The sequence below is a fragment of the Leucopleurus acutus genome, assembly GCF_964270905.1.
Source record: "Leucopleurus acutus genome assembly, chromosome: 3".
NCBI lineage: Eukaryota > Metazoa > Chordata > Mammalia > Artiodactyla > Delphinidae > Leucopleurus > Leucopleurus acutus.
Window position 1 is genome coordinate 113,453,605 of NC_139145.1, and position 15,221 is coordinate 113,468,825.

At 36.1% G+C, this 15,221-nt stretch overlaps 1 protein-coding gene across 2 annotated transcripts in view; it reads left to right on the plus strand.

Moving 5' to 3' along the window:
* HOMER1 (homer scaffold protein 1) overlaps positions 1-15,221 on the plus strand; it is a 126,672-nt gene that overhangs the window by 32,825 nt on the left and 78,626 nt on the right. For both annotated transcript variants that reach the window (XM_082836373.1, XM_082836372.1), the window contains one exon: positions 12,643-12,799. Coding sequence is in view for 1 of the 2 variants with exons in the window: in XM_082836372.1 (XP_082692498.1) it covers positions 12,643-12,799 (157 nt within the window). In the remaining variant the exon portion in view is untranslated. The remainder of the gene's footprint in view (positions 1-12,642; positions 12,800-15,221) is intronic.

Here is a 15,221-nt window from a genome sequence, read left to right on the forward strand (position 1 = left end):
TTGATTCCTAGTGAGGTTGAATTTCATTTCCATTTGCATTTTTTAAAAAAATAACGCGTATTATATCATTTTCTAGCTGTGTGACTTTGGATAAGTCACTTAGGACCTATGCTTTTGTACTATGAAATGGGTGTTGTATACCTGCTTCACAGAGTTTTCATAAACATTAAGTAAAAGCATTTTTTATCTCTAGGTTTTTAAACTTTTTGATCCACAGTAGGAAAAAAAAAAAAAGACATCCTGCTTTGTGACAAGCATATATAAATATGTAGCCAAAAGTTTCATGAAATGATACATATACCCTTACCAAGTGTGATACAGTCTGATGTTTTACATTCTCATTCATTTCTTAAAATGCCCATTAAATTAATTATAACCCTCTGGGTTGTGACCCAGTGTTTGAAAAACACTCTCATAAGCTGTGGAGTACTATATCTTGTCAGGTGCTCTTTTATCTTTAGTGATTATCTCTTCCAGGTAGCTCAGAAGTCAGCCTCCCTTTACCTCTACTAAATTCATTTTCAGAAAAGATAAAGAGGAAACAAACAACCAAATCTAGCTTACTGTACTGTTGAATCAAATTTTTGGTCAGTGAAAAATGTTAAATAACTTCACAGTCAGAAAATGTGTTTGTTTGGGCTTTTGTGATACCATAATGACTGAATTGTTAACACAGTTGTTGTGTAATAGATCTAATGCATTTGAGCAAAACACCACATAATTACAGGGATTGATTGTATTTGCAAAACCCCAAATTGGGACACAGCATCTGATACTTTTGCCTATAATTTTTGTTACCTGAAAAGCCGACAAAAATGGAAAACATAGGTCACATTTAGTTATATTTAGTACAGCCCTTTTCAATGGAAAAATAAAACAGTATGAAAGCTAGGTAATCCTGAGATACTGGGAATGTGTGGCGACCATGCATAAAATACCAGATGCTGTTCATTGGTCAGACTTGTAGCTAAACTACTTGAGGACCACTCGGAAAAGAGATAAATCTAATTATTAGCTGTGACTAGAGGAAACTTGATCAGATGAAAGTGAGAATCACTTCCAAGCTTGAGGGCTGTTGGAATGAAAATTGCAGAGAGAAACAGAGTGGGAATGGACTGGTGGCGTTTACTATTTGGAAAGCATCCGGGAGTTTAATGTATTTGAGAAGAGAATTGTGTTGTTACTTTTGACCTCTAGTTTAACATTAAATATGTTTTATCTGTTAAAATTTTTTTTTGATGCTAAGACAGAAAAATTTTTTGATGACTCTAAGTTAAAAATTTGACTAATACACATTTACCATTCTACTCGCCCCTCCACAAAGGAGAAAATTTTAAGGCATGTCAGAAACAATTTGGTACAAAAATATGAAAACTAAATTTTATACCAAAGAACTGTAATTTACCTTTGAAAAATGGTAGAATATATATGCTATATCTATACTATATTGATTTTTAAACATTAAATGTCATCAGATTTAGAAAAATAAGCAACTCTGCCTTTCTCTATGTTAGTGGGTGTTCACCTTAATTAAGTTCACCTAAATTCTAACATGTGGTTAGAATTGTATATATGAGATGTTTCCATGCATATAGTTTGAGTGATGACTTTGGATTCTGGTCTTTTCACTCTCTGCAGCTAAGATAGGGTTTTAAACAAGCTTAGGAATAAGGGTAGAAATCTTCTGGGCTCAAATGGCCCAGAAATATATGAAGACCTCCTTACCCTCACTAGTAATCAGGGATGTGCAAATTCAGCAATGGTGAAATACCATTTCATGCCCATCAAGTTGGCACAAATTACTTGGACCTTACCAAGTGTTGGGAGGAAATAATATTAGACTATTAAAGTATAAACTGGTACATGTGTTGTGAGAAGCAATATGGAAATGTGCTATGGTGCATACCCCGTGACCAGGAATTCAGCTTCTAGTATCTCTCTTGCATGTGTACACAAGTGAACATACAGGGTCATTGTTTGTAATAGTGCAGAAATTGGAACAACCTATATGTTTATCAGTAAGGAAGTGGCTACAAAAATTGTCCAGTATTTTCCACTTGAAATACAGTATGAGTAATACATGTAGTTTTAAATTTACAGTTTCTAAAAGGTAAGATAAATTTTAATATATGTTGACAATACAGTTGACCCTTGAACAGTGCTGGGGTTAGGGGGACCAACCTCCCACTCAGTCAAAAATCTGCTTATAACTTCTGATGCCCCCAAAACCTAACTACTGATATCCTATTATTGACAAGTACTGTTACCAGTAACATTAATAGTTGGTTAACACATATTTTATATGCTATATGTATTATATAGTGTATTCTTATAATACAATAAGCTAGACAAAAATGAAACGTCATTAAGAAAATCATAAGGAAGTGAAAATACATTTACAGTATTGTATTTATCAATATCATTAAGTATATATCATCTGTTTACAAGATGAATCACCTGTCAGTACCTACATCGATATTATCTTATATGATACAAAACAGTGTAGATGTTATATATATTGCTAACACTAGACATCAAAAGTGATAAGATAATGTGAAAAAGAAATTCATTTTTATTTACAGGTGTAACAATTCATGCATTGATAACGAAGAGGCAGCAATGTGATGGCTTTATGGTAGCCTAGTGTTAATAATCAATACAATTGCTTCACAGTAGCCTAGCCTATACACTAATGAATGAATGATTATAAAATTTTTATGGCATACAGTATTACAGTCATATTCATAATATAGTATTAGAAACATTGTTACTTTTTTTTTTTTTTTTTTGGCCACGCCAAGTGGCATGCGGGATCTTAATTCCCCCACCAGGGATCGAACCCGCGCCCCCTGCATTGGAAGCATGGAGTTTTAACCACCAGACCGCCGTTACTTTTTTTTTAAACTGCTTACCTGTGATGATAGGCTGATACACAATTTCTCCAATTATCAGAGAGAGGGGCATACTGTACGGTAATGTAATTCTTTGAAAGCAAAGTTAAAAAACAGTAAGAAAACTAACTTATTATTAATTTTTTTTTAGAAGATGTTGGGGGTAGGAGTTTATTAATTAATTAATTTATTTTTGCTGTGTTGCGTCGTCGTTTCTATGCGAGGGCTTTCTCCAGTGTGGCAAGCAGGGGCCACTCTTCATCGTGGTGCGCGGGCCTCTCACTATCGCGGACTCTCTTGTTGCGAAGCACAGGCTCCAGACGCGCAGGCTCAGTAGTTGTGGCACACGGGCCTAGTTGCTCCACGGCATGTGGGATCCTCCCAGACCAGGGCTCGAACCCGTGTCCCCTGCATTAGCAGGCAGATAGATTCTCAACCACTGCACCACCAGGGAAGCCCTCATTATTAATTTTATATTAAATCTTACTTACCTTATAACTATGTGAGGATAGACCAGTATCTACGTATATTTTATGCATTCATGACATACCTAACTTTTTCTTATTTTTTCAATTTTCCTAGGCTATGTGGTTTGTCTGTGAGTTTTTTCAAACTGTTGTGTAATCTGCAAAAAATTTTCTAATATATTTATTGGAAAAAATCCGAGTGTAAGTAGACCTGTACAGTTCAAATCCATGTTCAAGGGTCAACTGTATATCCATAATATTTTTAACATATGTAAAGAGATTCAGATATTACATTCTTTTTTCATACTATCCACTGTGTATTTTGCACTTAGAGCACCTCTCAGTTTGGATGCTAAAATTTTTATCAAAAATACTTAATCTGAATTTAAATTTCATAAAATTTACACTTGAAGCAGTAGATTCACATATCCAAGTTGTTCCATACATGCTTAGAAGTATTTCAGTAACTGACTTACTTGAGTATCAAATAAACTAATTCACTTTCTCAATTTCCCTAGCCACATTTCAGATGCTCAGTAGTCACCGTATTGGATAGTGCAGTTCTGATCATAGTGCCAACTTTTGCACAGCAGTTTAAAAAAAAAAGATCTACATATGCATAAAATAAAATGTGGCTGATTTAGTCAGATTTCTCAGTGTTAATAAGAATTCTAGAGAAATGGTGTGCGGTTTTATTGTTTGTTTTGAGCAATTAAAAATATTCAGAGTAATACAGGGAATAATGTAACATCTATGCAACCACTATTCAAATGTAGCAAATGTTAATATTTTGCCAAAATACCTTTGGATCTTTCTGTTCAATATTTTGCCAAAATACCTTTGGAGCTTTCTCTTCAATCATAGGTTTATTTTTTAGAGTATTTGCTTGTTCAGATAGAAAATGGATTGCATATTCACCTGGTTAGTTTGTAGTAAGTGTAAAGGAAAAGAGTACCTAAGAGTATTATTGTTCCTTGAAGTATTGTTGGTATTATAACTTAAATAATCTTTTAACATTTAATTCACTTAAAAAGTTTCTAGGAATTGGATGTCTACTAGAAAATTACTTATTTTGGATTTTTAGGAATATGCCATATATATTAACAAGAATTAAATTCTCATTAACAAGACACTATTTTCCTTAGATTTCCCTAGTGTATACTGTGAGTTCTCAGAATATAGCTTTATTTAGTGGAAATCAACTGGGAAAAGAAGAATGTTTAAAGTCTAGTGAAATTGAAAGTACAGTACTAATTTTAAATGTAACTGAGTTACCAGGAATACCTCCTCATATATTTTAAAACACCAAGTATTTTATCTGAAATAGAGTTTTAAAAGGGGGAGTGGGGCAGAGATGATGTCACTTGGAAGTCAATACTCAGAGGACCTAGCAAGCCAGGTCCTTTGAGTACTGAAGATGTTGCTTAAATATATACATTGAGTGGGTTTACTTGCTCTTTCCAATGAATTTGAACATATTCCTTTGATCTTTTAAATGTAGCTACTGATTAAGGTGCCCAAAGTAAATAAGCACTGTAATCCCTTTTAATAACTAGTGCTGTGCCTTAATGAAAGGACTGAGACTGAGAAAAAAAAAAGAAAACTTAAAATGAAGGCTGTATATAAGGAGTATAAACAATGTTGTTACTGTTTGAAGTACAGTTTTATAATTTAGTAATCTTAAACTCCAGATTGAAATTTTTAATTTATTTGATTATATTTTCTTCAGATATGCTAATTAAGTGAAATACCTGATGTCATGAAGATATTTCTGATGCACAATTGTTATGATACAATGATTTTCTTAAAAAATCTTTCGTTTGAATGTGTAATTAACCAGTTCAAAGACCAAGGAATTCAGATCATACAGTTTTTAAGAATTCTTCCAGAAAAGACGTTTTGTAGTTGTTGGTGTCACATTTTAATTCTGTATACCTATGTTATAGCAATCTCCTTTACGATTTTGTTTTTGCTGTATAGTAACTTCGAAGTTTAAACAAACACCTGCTATGTTTTTGGTTCATCACTAGATGGCGCTCTTGTGGTACAACTATGTGTGCGGTAGCCATTAGTCGGATAAGCTTTGCTTGCCTCAGAGGAAGCATGTGTTATTTGTTTGTTTTAAAGAAAATTCAAAATGGATAAGTAATCACCTGTTAAACACATAACATGGTAATAGAAATACATAGCTGATAATATGCAGTCATAATCTTTGAGCCGCGTCAAAACAGCTGTTTCAGTCAGTAAGATTTTTCTTACAGGCCTGTGCTGGGAGAGTAGAGGTGGGTGGTGGGATAGCGGAAGTAAACCAATTACCTGATAATCCAGTGGAATTACACTTTATATTATTAACTAGTACAGGACAGTTCTTTTGAGGACATTCCAGTGCTTGAGCTCCAGCTTGTCTGAAGACATGCTGTGCCAGCTCATAATGGCACTGAGACTAAATTCTTCAGGCATTGCATTTGAGGTTAAATGGTCATTTGTGTCCATCCACTCCTTGTCTTATCCTTGCCCATGTCATTTTGGCCTTAACACCTATTGTTCCGCTTCTCTTCCCACTTCAAACTCCAAAAACCAAGCTAGAGGTAGAATGTTTTTTGTCTTACTTCCTGTGTATTTACTTCTAATGAAGGAAGGAAGTGGACATAACTTCAGCACTTCCAGAGCCATAGTTGGACACATTTGGAATTTCTGCTCCTGTCTTACTTTCCCTTTATTCCTCTTTATGAATAATAAGAATGCTTTCAGATGATGTCCTGTTAAGTTAGTTGAGTTCCAAGCTATTAAAAATTGTCACTTATTCTATGGTTCTTTGACAGTCTTCAAAAGTGGCCCCTAAAGCATTCTTTTCTCAGCATTAACTGTGATGTAAGTGTAGCTTCCTACACTGTGCCACTTAAGAAAATCTTTTAGTACTAGAACAAGTTTTAAAAGTTAAATTGTACTTAAAGGTTTGTAAAGACAAGTACTAGTTTCCTATCTCATCTTGTCCTTCATCTAGCCCCGTCCCTCCAGGCAACTGCTTTTACAAATTCCCATTTTTATTTCTCTTGGTAGTTGTCTGCATATCTCTAATATGCTGTTATACTGCTGTTTCTTGATTAAAAGACTTGAATATTAAATCCTTATAGCAGAAAGTCAATTGATAATGAACTTTTATGATTTCCATGTTTCTTCCACCCATCTCAATCAGTTAGCCTTATAAATTTTTCCATTGATTACCTCTACAGTATTAAATGGGGCCCTAAAAATCTAATTGTATCTGGATCTGTGTTACAAAGTTAATGAATGACCAGTGTGTGCTAGCTAGCCAGGAGAACTGGAAGACCACCAATCACATTTTATTGGGCAGCACGTTATTGCAGAATTTATTATATGTAAGGCTCTTTCCTCAATTATTATTTGCGTAATTTTTTAAATGACAACTGCTTGGAACAACTAGGAAACTTGTTTTATCACATAAAAAGCTTAGAGGCTGAGTCATCGATTCAATGACATAATCAAGTAAACAGATTCCTGGTTCTTCCATCTGCTCTTGTTCACAATCTTGGCTTTGTTCTCAGGTTAGCTGCCCTCAAGGTCCTAAGATGACTCTTCAGGTCCGAGTGTCACTGCAAACACAACGTTATTTAAGAGAACGTCCCTTCTTATGTGTGTGTTTTTTGTTTTTGTTTTTTTTGTGGTACGCGGGCCTCTCACTGTTGTGGCCCCTCCCGTTGCGGAGCACAGGCTCCGGACGCGCAGGCTCAGCGGCCAAGGCTCACGGGCCCAGCCGCTCCGCAGCATGTGGGATCTTCCCGGACTAGGTTACAAACCCGTGTCCCTTGCATTGGCAGGAGGACTCTCAACCACTGCCCCACCAGGGAAGCCCTTATGTGTGTATCTTTTTGTGAGTGTACCCAGGAGCTTCCAGCAAACCTTCCCTGATTATCTCATTAGCCAGAACTGCTTCAGAGGTCCATTCCTAAACGGACTTCTGGCAAGGAGAATGGGATTGCATTGATGATCTTAGTGAAGCTCACAGTCATGTGGAGGAGGATAGAGAACAACATCTGAGGTGTGTTAGGAAGGAGCCAGGAGGAATAGTTGGTGGATGGTCAACCAGCAGTGTCTGTAGCAATGTCAAACTCTTAGTGGAAGGTATCATTTACCTTATACCTTTAACCTCTGCCAGGCTACTTTCTTTTGGAAAATTAAGTGAAAAGTCTGGCAATTGTTTGAAACCATAACTTTCTTCATATCCGCTTTGCTATGTATGTAGTATCAATACTTTTACAGAGTTTTAGCCCACAGTTAAGACCTTCAGAATTCTTCTTATACCAACTTCCTAGAATTATTTTACGAACCTTCTGGAAAACACTTCAGTAACCTCTTCTAACAGTAAGGTCATTTGAACTACTCATTGCCTCGACTTTTTTTTTTTTAATTTTTCTTTCTTTCTTTTGGTTGCATTGGGTCTTCGTTGTTGCATGCGGGCTTTCTCTAGTTGCAGTGAGTGGGGGCTACTCTTCATTGTGGCGCACGGGCTTCTCATTGCAGTGGCTTCTCTTGTTGAGGAACACAGGCTCTAGGCGGGCGGGCTTCAGTAGTTGTGGCACATGGGCTCAGTAGTTGTGGCTCACGGACTCTAGAGCACAGGCTCAGGTGTTGTGGCGCATGGGCTTAGTTGCTCCATGGCATGTGGGATCTTCCTGGAGCAGGGCTCGAACCCGTGTTCCCTGGGTTGGCAGGCGGATTCTTAACCACTGCGCCACCAGGGAAGTTCTGTCTTGACTATTGATGTAAGAAGTTACAAAGTAGATGATTCTCTAGGATTGAAGTGTGTGTGTGTGTCTCTCTCTGTGTGTTCTATGTTTAGTTTTGTTTCTCTAAGCTAGTTTAAAGCATTTCATGCAAAAATCTATTTGCTTTCAAAATTGATTTTTAGATTAATGTTTAATTTCTTAGGAGAATTACTTTGTGTCATTATATCTGTTTAAGAAATAATACTGTAGTCATGACTAATGCCTCAATTTTGTATTATGCCATATATATATATATTCTAGTAACAGTAATGTCAATAAAGATGGTAGAATATACAGATTGGCTTTCAGTGAGATGTGTTTACCTCAAAATTTATCTTTTGATTCTCATATTGTGGCTATAAATGTAAGTCCTATGAGATGTTACTGTGTTACGTGAAAAAGAATTCTAGGATCAGATCACTTTGCTGCATGCTGGGTTATTCAGGGTTAAATGGGTTTCTTTACTGCAGGACTTCTCAGAACCTTTAATATATTAACGTGCATTATAAATGTTTCAGAGTGGAACACGTAGGTGTTTGCAGAACTTATGTAAGTATGGAACACTCAATTCTAGGACTTTCGTTCCATAGAACATACTTTGGAAAATGCTGGTATTTGACGCAGTGAGTTTTGTGTGAATTGTTATAAAGGAAGTAGTGTGTCTAACCTTTATTTATGAGTGCCATCCAGTTTATTTGAAAACGTATTAGCACTTGAACACTTGGGATAATCAGTGTCAGATGCTTTTCAGATCCTTTAAGAGATAAGTGCTTTAAGATTTCGGGTATAGCTTCTCTACTGCTGCTTCTACAACTTTTCTCTAAAATGAAATATTTCCATTTTAATGTTGAAATGTACCTTAAACAGACGAGATAAGCTCTCTTGATGATTCCCAAAACTTTTCACTCCAGCCTGGTTTTCTCTACTGAGCTCCAAACTAACATTTTAAGTTCCCTTCCTGACAGTTTTACATGCAAACCCTATAGGCATCAGAACTTGGTCAAAACTGAGCTCATCCTTTCCCTCACCATCCCCCCTGTTCCAGACTTTATTTTCTGTTTACCACACTGCCTAGTGGCACTGTCTTCTTTTCAGTCACCCAGACCAGAAGCCCAGGAGACTCAGATTCCTCCTTCATCTCCTACATCATGATTTCTTAACCTTGACACTGTTGACATTTTTGGCTGGATAGTTTTTTGTTGTAGGAGGCTGTCCTGTGCATTGTAGATGTTCAGCAACACCCTTCTTCCTACTAGAAGCCAGTAGCAATCTCCCTCCATTGTGACCACCAAAAACGTCTCCAGACATTGTAAAATGTCCCCTGGGAGACAACTCACCCCTGTTTGATAAACCACTGCCCTACATCCAAACTGTTACTTTATCTTATTGATTCTACTTTCTAAATTTACCTTTAACGCCTCCTCATGTCTTTATTCCACTCCCTAACCTCCTATTCTTTTTATTTTTTTAATACTTGGGATCCTTTGTAAGGTTCTGACTAGTGTCCCTATGTCCAATGTTGTTTCCCTTCAACCCACCCTTTTCAGGGCTACTAAATTTATCTTTCTAAAATGCAAAGCTGTTCCTATTTACATCTCTCAGTAGATTCCAGTGGGTACCCTCATGAACTGGCTTCTCTATCTCTAGCCTCATTCTTCAAAGGCACGCATACTCACTGAGGTTCTTGCTACACATGCCTAAGTACTATGCCCTCTAACCACTGTGCCATGGTTTCAGACTCTCCTTAGGCATCAGTTTCTCCACAGTAGCCTTTACCCACTTATTTTCAGAGACTCTGTCATGGTGAAGGGCATATTATTTGTTTAACATAATCTGTCTTCCCTCACCAGACTGAACTTTTCAAGGGCAAAGACCATCTCTCTCTGTTTTTACCATGTAGTAGATATTCCATAAAAGGGTGAGTCATCTGCTTGTATGCCCTGACAGATGTAGTAACATCCTCGTTACTTCTAGGAATTCTCTTCTCTGGGTATCAGCTGTAAAATTATTTCCCTAGTCTTTATCATCCAGATGTTGATGGCTAGGCCTTTAACGACAGAGATCTTGAACTACTTTTTTTTTCTTTGAATGAACTATAACTTTCTTTAAGAAATCAGCTATTCAGAAAAGAATTGAAGAAAACAGCGTATTTAGTTGATGTCAGACGTCATTTGCTTGTAAAATAGCTAGTTTACCCTAAAGGTTTTTATTCAGAATGGAATTAAATTGTGTGGAATAATTGTGCAGATTAATTACACTGTGTGAATTAATATGGTGTGGAAAGTATTTATTGGACTCAAAACATCACACTTCCATTGAATAAGGATTTGATGATTTGTCATATAAGGCTTGCAAAAGCAATATCATTGTCTTAACAATTTTACTTTTTTGGAAAATACATTTATTAGAACACATTCTTATAATTATCAGCCTACGCTATCTAGAAATTTATCCCCTGTCAAATGAAAAAAATATTACCAAGTCAATAGAGCCAAGAATGGCTCACTTCCCTTCCTTATGTGTCTTAAAAAATAGAATTTTGTGTGAATGAATTTCCCTGTGAATTGGAACTAGCTGCAGTCACTGAACTTTAATTAAAAGGTGAAAAAAAAGAAAAGCAGAGGTTGCAGGGCTTTTGGACGATAACCCAAATGTAGCACCAGCCTTACTGTGAAAGTCAAGGATTGAGGATGGGGAAAGGGAATGAATAGGGCCTACTCCTAATTTGGAAGAATTCTGCATCCTGGCATAGCGCCTTGCCAGATTATTAATAATTATTTGCTGAATGAACCCATGTATAATAGCAGTTAAGCCAAAAGTGATGACTTTCTGCTTCATTTTTTAGGGAGGGGCATAAAATGTATCGCTCACTTCCTTTCAAAAGTGATTCTTTAATAAGAACAGTTGTTATGGTGGTTTCCAGAAATGAAACTGGGAAGAGCCCAGTTACATACAGGGAAGGTACCTCCCTTTCCTAATAGCTCTCTAAGGGCTAAAGTAAATCATAGGAGACATATGTGACACCCAGCCCATTATTATTAATCTGAAGAAAAATTTTGCCAAAGACCAAAATTTGCCTTGCCTGTTTTCTAATTTCACTCTTTTCCATACTCTCTTTTCCCTTCTTTAAATTTAAAATTGGAAAGCATTTTTAATTCTTTAAAATTAAAAAATTTAAACTTACTTAATTTTAACATTATATATATAATACCAGTTAAAAGTCTCTTTAGGACCTTAAGCTGCTTTAGGAAAGAAAAGTGTTATTATGTAAATGAAAGAAACATTTGGACTCCAAAAAAATTTTTGGTAAATGCTCTTTACAAGAGAATTCTAACTGAGAACTTGGAAAATTTTGCCTTATAATGCTTCTATCACATACAGATCATCTCATGCTTGTTTTTTCAGACTGTAAAAGAAATCTGTAATGATCATATTTTGAATATATATTTTTGATAAGTTGATTCTTGAAATTGTAATTCTTAAAACCTCTATTTATCTTTAAGGCCTTACTTGATCTAAGTAAAAGATACTGTGATGATGGGCTACTTTGTTTTCCTTATATTTTTCAGTATAGTAGAGATTATATTGAAAGTAAACTTTCCCAGTAAATTCTTTACCTGTTACCAGAATAATGTAGTTTTTAAATGGGTAAAAACTTTTAACTTAGTGAGAGTCACATATAAGATACTTGTATTTAAACAGCATATCATCAGTTCTAATTATTTACAGTGGTTTTGTTCTATAAAGGCACCACAAACACTGAATTAATGAGTGTTGAACCATTGTCCGGAGGGAAACACAGTGTTAGATTCCTGTGAGCCTCTGGTCACAACATTTTCATCGGCCAATCAATAATAACCTTGTTTGATGTATGTTTCTATCTAAAGACACCCTATTTAATATATATTGTTGATTCATTACCATTGAACTCATGGCCAAAAGCACTCTAACTCATGCCTGAACAAAACTTATGTAACAGTTTTTCTCCATGAGGCACATCACAGTCTGCTTACATCTAGGAACAGACAGCACTCAGCACTGTGCTTGGGGGCCATTTGAAACAGTGAAAGCACCAACAAAAAGCACAAAAATGCAGACTTCATGGTGCTAAACAGATTGCAAAAAGAACACTTGTTTATAGTATGAGAGCTGAAACAAGAAGGCAGAGTGCTACCTTGATCAACCTCAGGTGGAAAGGTACATGTCAGGTAACTGGAAGAGACCAAGGAAGTACCTCAAGTATGGATTTTGGGGTTACACATGCATTTTAGTGAGTAGGCAAAATCACAGATACAGAATCTTCAAATAATAAGGATTGACTGTAATTGTTTTAAAGAAGGTTATAATACTGAGTATTCAAATTTAAAAGAAAGTTTCTCTTATTTTCAAGGATGAGGGAATTTTTGGGTAAGTGGAATCATACAGTTTTCATGTTCTATTGTCCAGTGGAATAAAAGTGGCTGCTTTCATCCTGTCATTTTGTTTTCTCCCCTGCAGGGAACAACCCATCTTCAGCACTCGAGCTCATGTCTTCCAGATCGACCCAAACACAAAGAAGAACTGGGTACCCACCAGCAAGCACGCAGTTACTGTGTCTTATTTCTATGACAGCACAAGAAACGTGTATAGGATAATCAGTTTAGATGGCTCAAAGGTAAGTTACATTTACATTAAATAACCTTGCTGTTTTGCTTTATATAGTATACACTTCAGTTTTATTCAGAAGATTTTTATCTTCATTAAAATAAAATATTTTCTTTTGAGCTTTAAAAACTTCCTTTTAAAAAACAAAATTGATCATTTTTAGGGTAGCAACTTTTTCATCCTCTAAATTACTTGGATTAACCACCTTATATATATGTTGAGTTACATGCCAAAATATTCTACAAATTTGAAGTCAGTTTATTTGATAAATATTCATTGCATATCTGTTGTGTCAGGCACTGTGTTAGGTGCTAGGAATATAGTTTTCAACAGAACGGACACAGTTTCTACTCTTGGAGCATGTAATCTAGTGAGGAACTAGACTTCTTTTCAGATATACTTCTATAGTCTAGTAGGCAGTTCAGAATCCCTAAATCATAGGAAGTCTTTCAATATTAAGTTCAGTATTCAATAATAAAGCTGACATCCATTATTCAGAAGAGAAGCGTATGGACAAGACCTATTTTTATTTGTTAAGAGAGGCAGATAGTAAAATGTTTATGAGCATGGACTGCCTGGGTTTCTATCTCAATTCTACCATCTATGAAGTTTTTGATTTGGGACAAATTATGTGTTTACTTCTCTGAGTTTCATTGTTTACTTCTCTGAGTTTCATTGTTCTCACCTCAGTAGTAGTTGTAAGGATTGAGTTGGTATCTACAAAGCACTTGGTTACCTCAGTGCCCGATGGAGTATACCCTTCAATAGGGGGGAAGTTCCATTTTTTTCCTCAATGAGTTTTGAATAATACATGTAGATAATTCCTAGGAAATTTTCACAGTTCAGTGTAGAGTTAAGACCACAAACTCTGAAGCTGGACCATCTGGTTTGAATTTTTACTTTAATACTTACTAGCCATGTGACCTAGAGCAAGATATTTAATGTCTTTATGTCTCAGTTTTCTCATCTGTAAAAAAGAACTAATGTAAATAACTGCATCATTACACCGTGGGATTATTGTGAAGATTAAATAAATTAATTTAGGCAAAAGCACTTAAAGTGTATAGTAATCACTATGCAAACACTTACTGCTATTGTTATTAATATTATTCAGCCTTTTTTTTGTTTTTAAGATGTTGGGGGTAGGAGTTTATTAATTTATTTATTTTTGCTGCGTTGGGTCTTCGTGCGAGTGCTTTCTCTAGTTGTGGCAAGCGGGGGCCACTCTTCATTGCAGTGCGCGGGCCTCTCACTATTGCGGCCTCTCTCGTTGCGGAGCACAGGCTCCAGACGCACAGGCTCAGTAGTTGTGGCTCACGGGCCTAGTTGCTCCGCGGCATGTGGGATCCTCCCAGACCAGGGCTCGAACCTGTGTCCCCTGCATTAGCAGGCAGATTCTCAACCACTGCACCACCAGGGAAGCCCCCAGCTTTTAATTATGTATTGCCTAGTGGTTTGGGGGAATCAAAGATAATTTAATTTAATGCTGAACTTTCAGTCTGTTTTTTCTATGTGCTCATTCCTTATCTCCTTAACTGGATTATAGGACCCCAGGGGCTATGTGCACTTTGTCTTGTACATAAGTGACTAACATGTATTTATTTGAATAATTGATCCTCTTTTCATTTTTACTTAGGATTTATAGGACTTGGGAAATAGCAATAGTTAATTTATCTGAAGCTTTATTTAATGAAGAATAATTTTGCCACATTTTGTAACTGTTTAGTGAAATTATCAGATATTAATTATTATAATCTCAGACCCTAGAGTGTTAATTTATTTCTTTTCCCTGACTTGATCCTTCAATTCTCTGTAATTTGTATTTCTCTCTTGGCCCAAACCATGGATAAGATGTGGTTTTATTAGAGAGGGCAGTTAAATGATATATAAAAGTAAAGTAGGCCCAAGTCCATTGTGATTAAATAATCCTCATGTGTTTTTCTCCTGAAGCAGTATGAACTATTGCTTCTGTCATTTCCATTTTTGAATATACTTTGTAGCTTGTAATTATTAGGCTCTTATATAACTCTTGTGAAAAAGTTTTTTTGTTTCTTTTAATAAAATCTACTCTCTGTACTGGAGTTATATTTTCTATCACATTTTCCATTTTCTAGTTACTTTTCTGAACTGATGCTATTAACTATTGCAGTTTCCTGCAGGAGTAGTTTTTTGGTAAGCAGTAGTGGTTTATTTGATGCAGCTAAATGGGTGGGTTTCTTTTCCCCACCCTCACTTCTGTTTCTGCACAACATGATGAGTTGGGAAAACCTTAGGTGCCCCTGATTAGAAAACATCCATTTGTTCTTACTTAAGGCCTTTTCTGTGCATGTCGAGTTTGCTTGAAGGTTTTCTAATCCTGCTGCAGAGACGTCAGTATGGCCAAGGGCCAGGATCAGGGCACTATATGGTTGGTAATGACACAGCATTTCTAC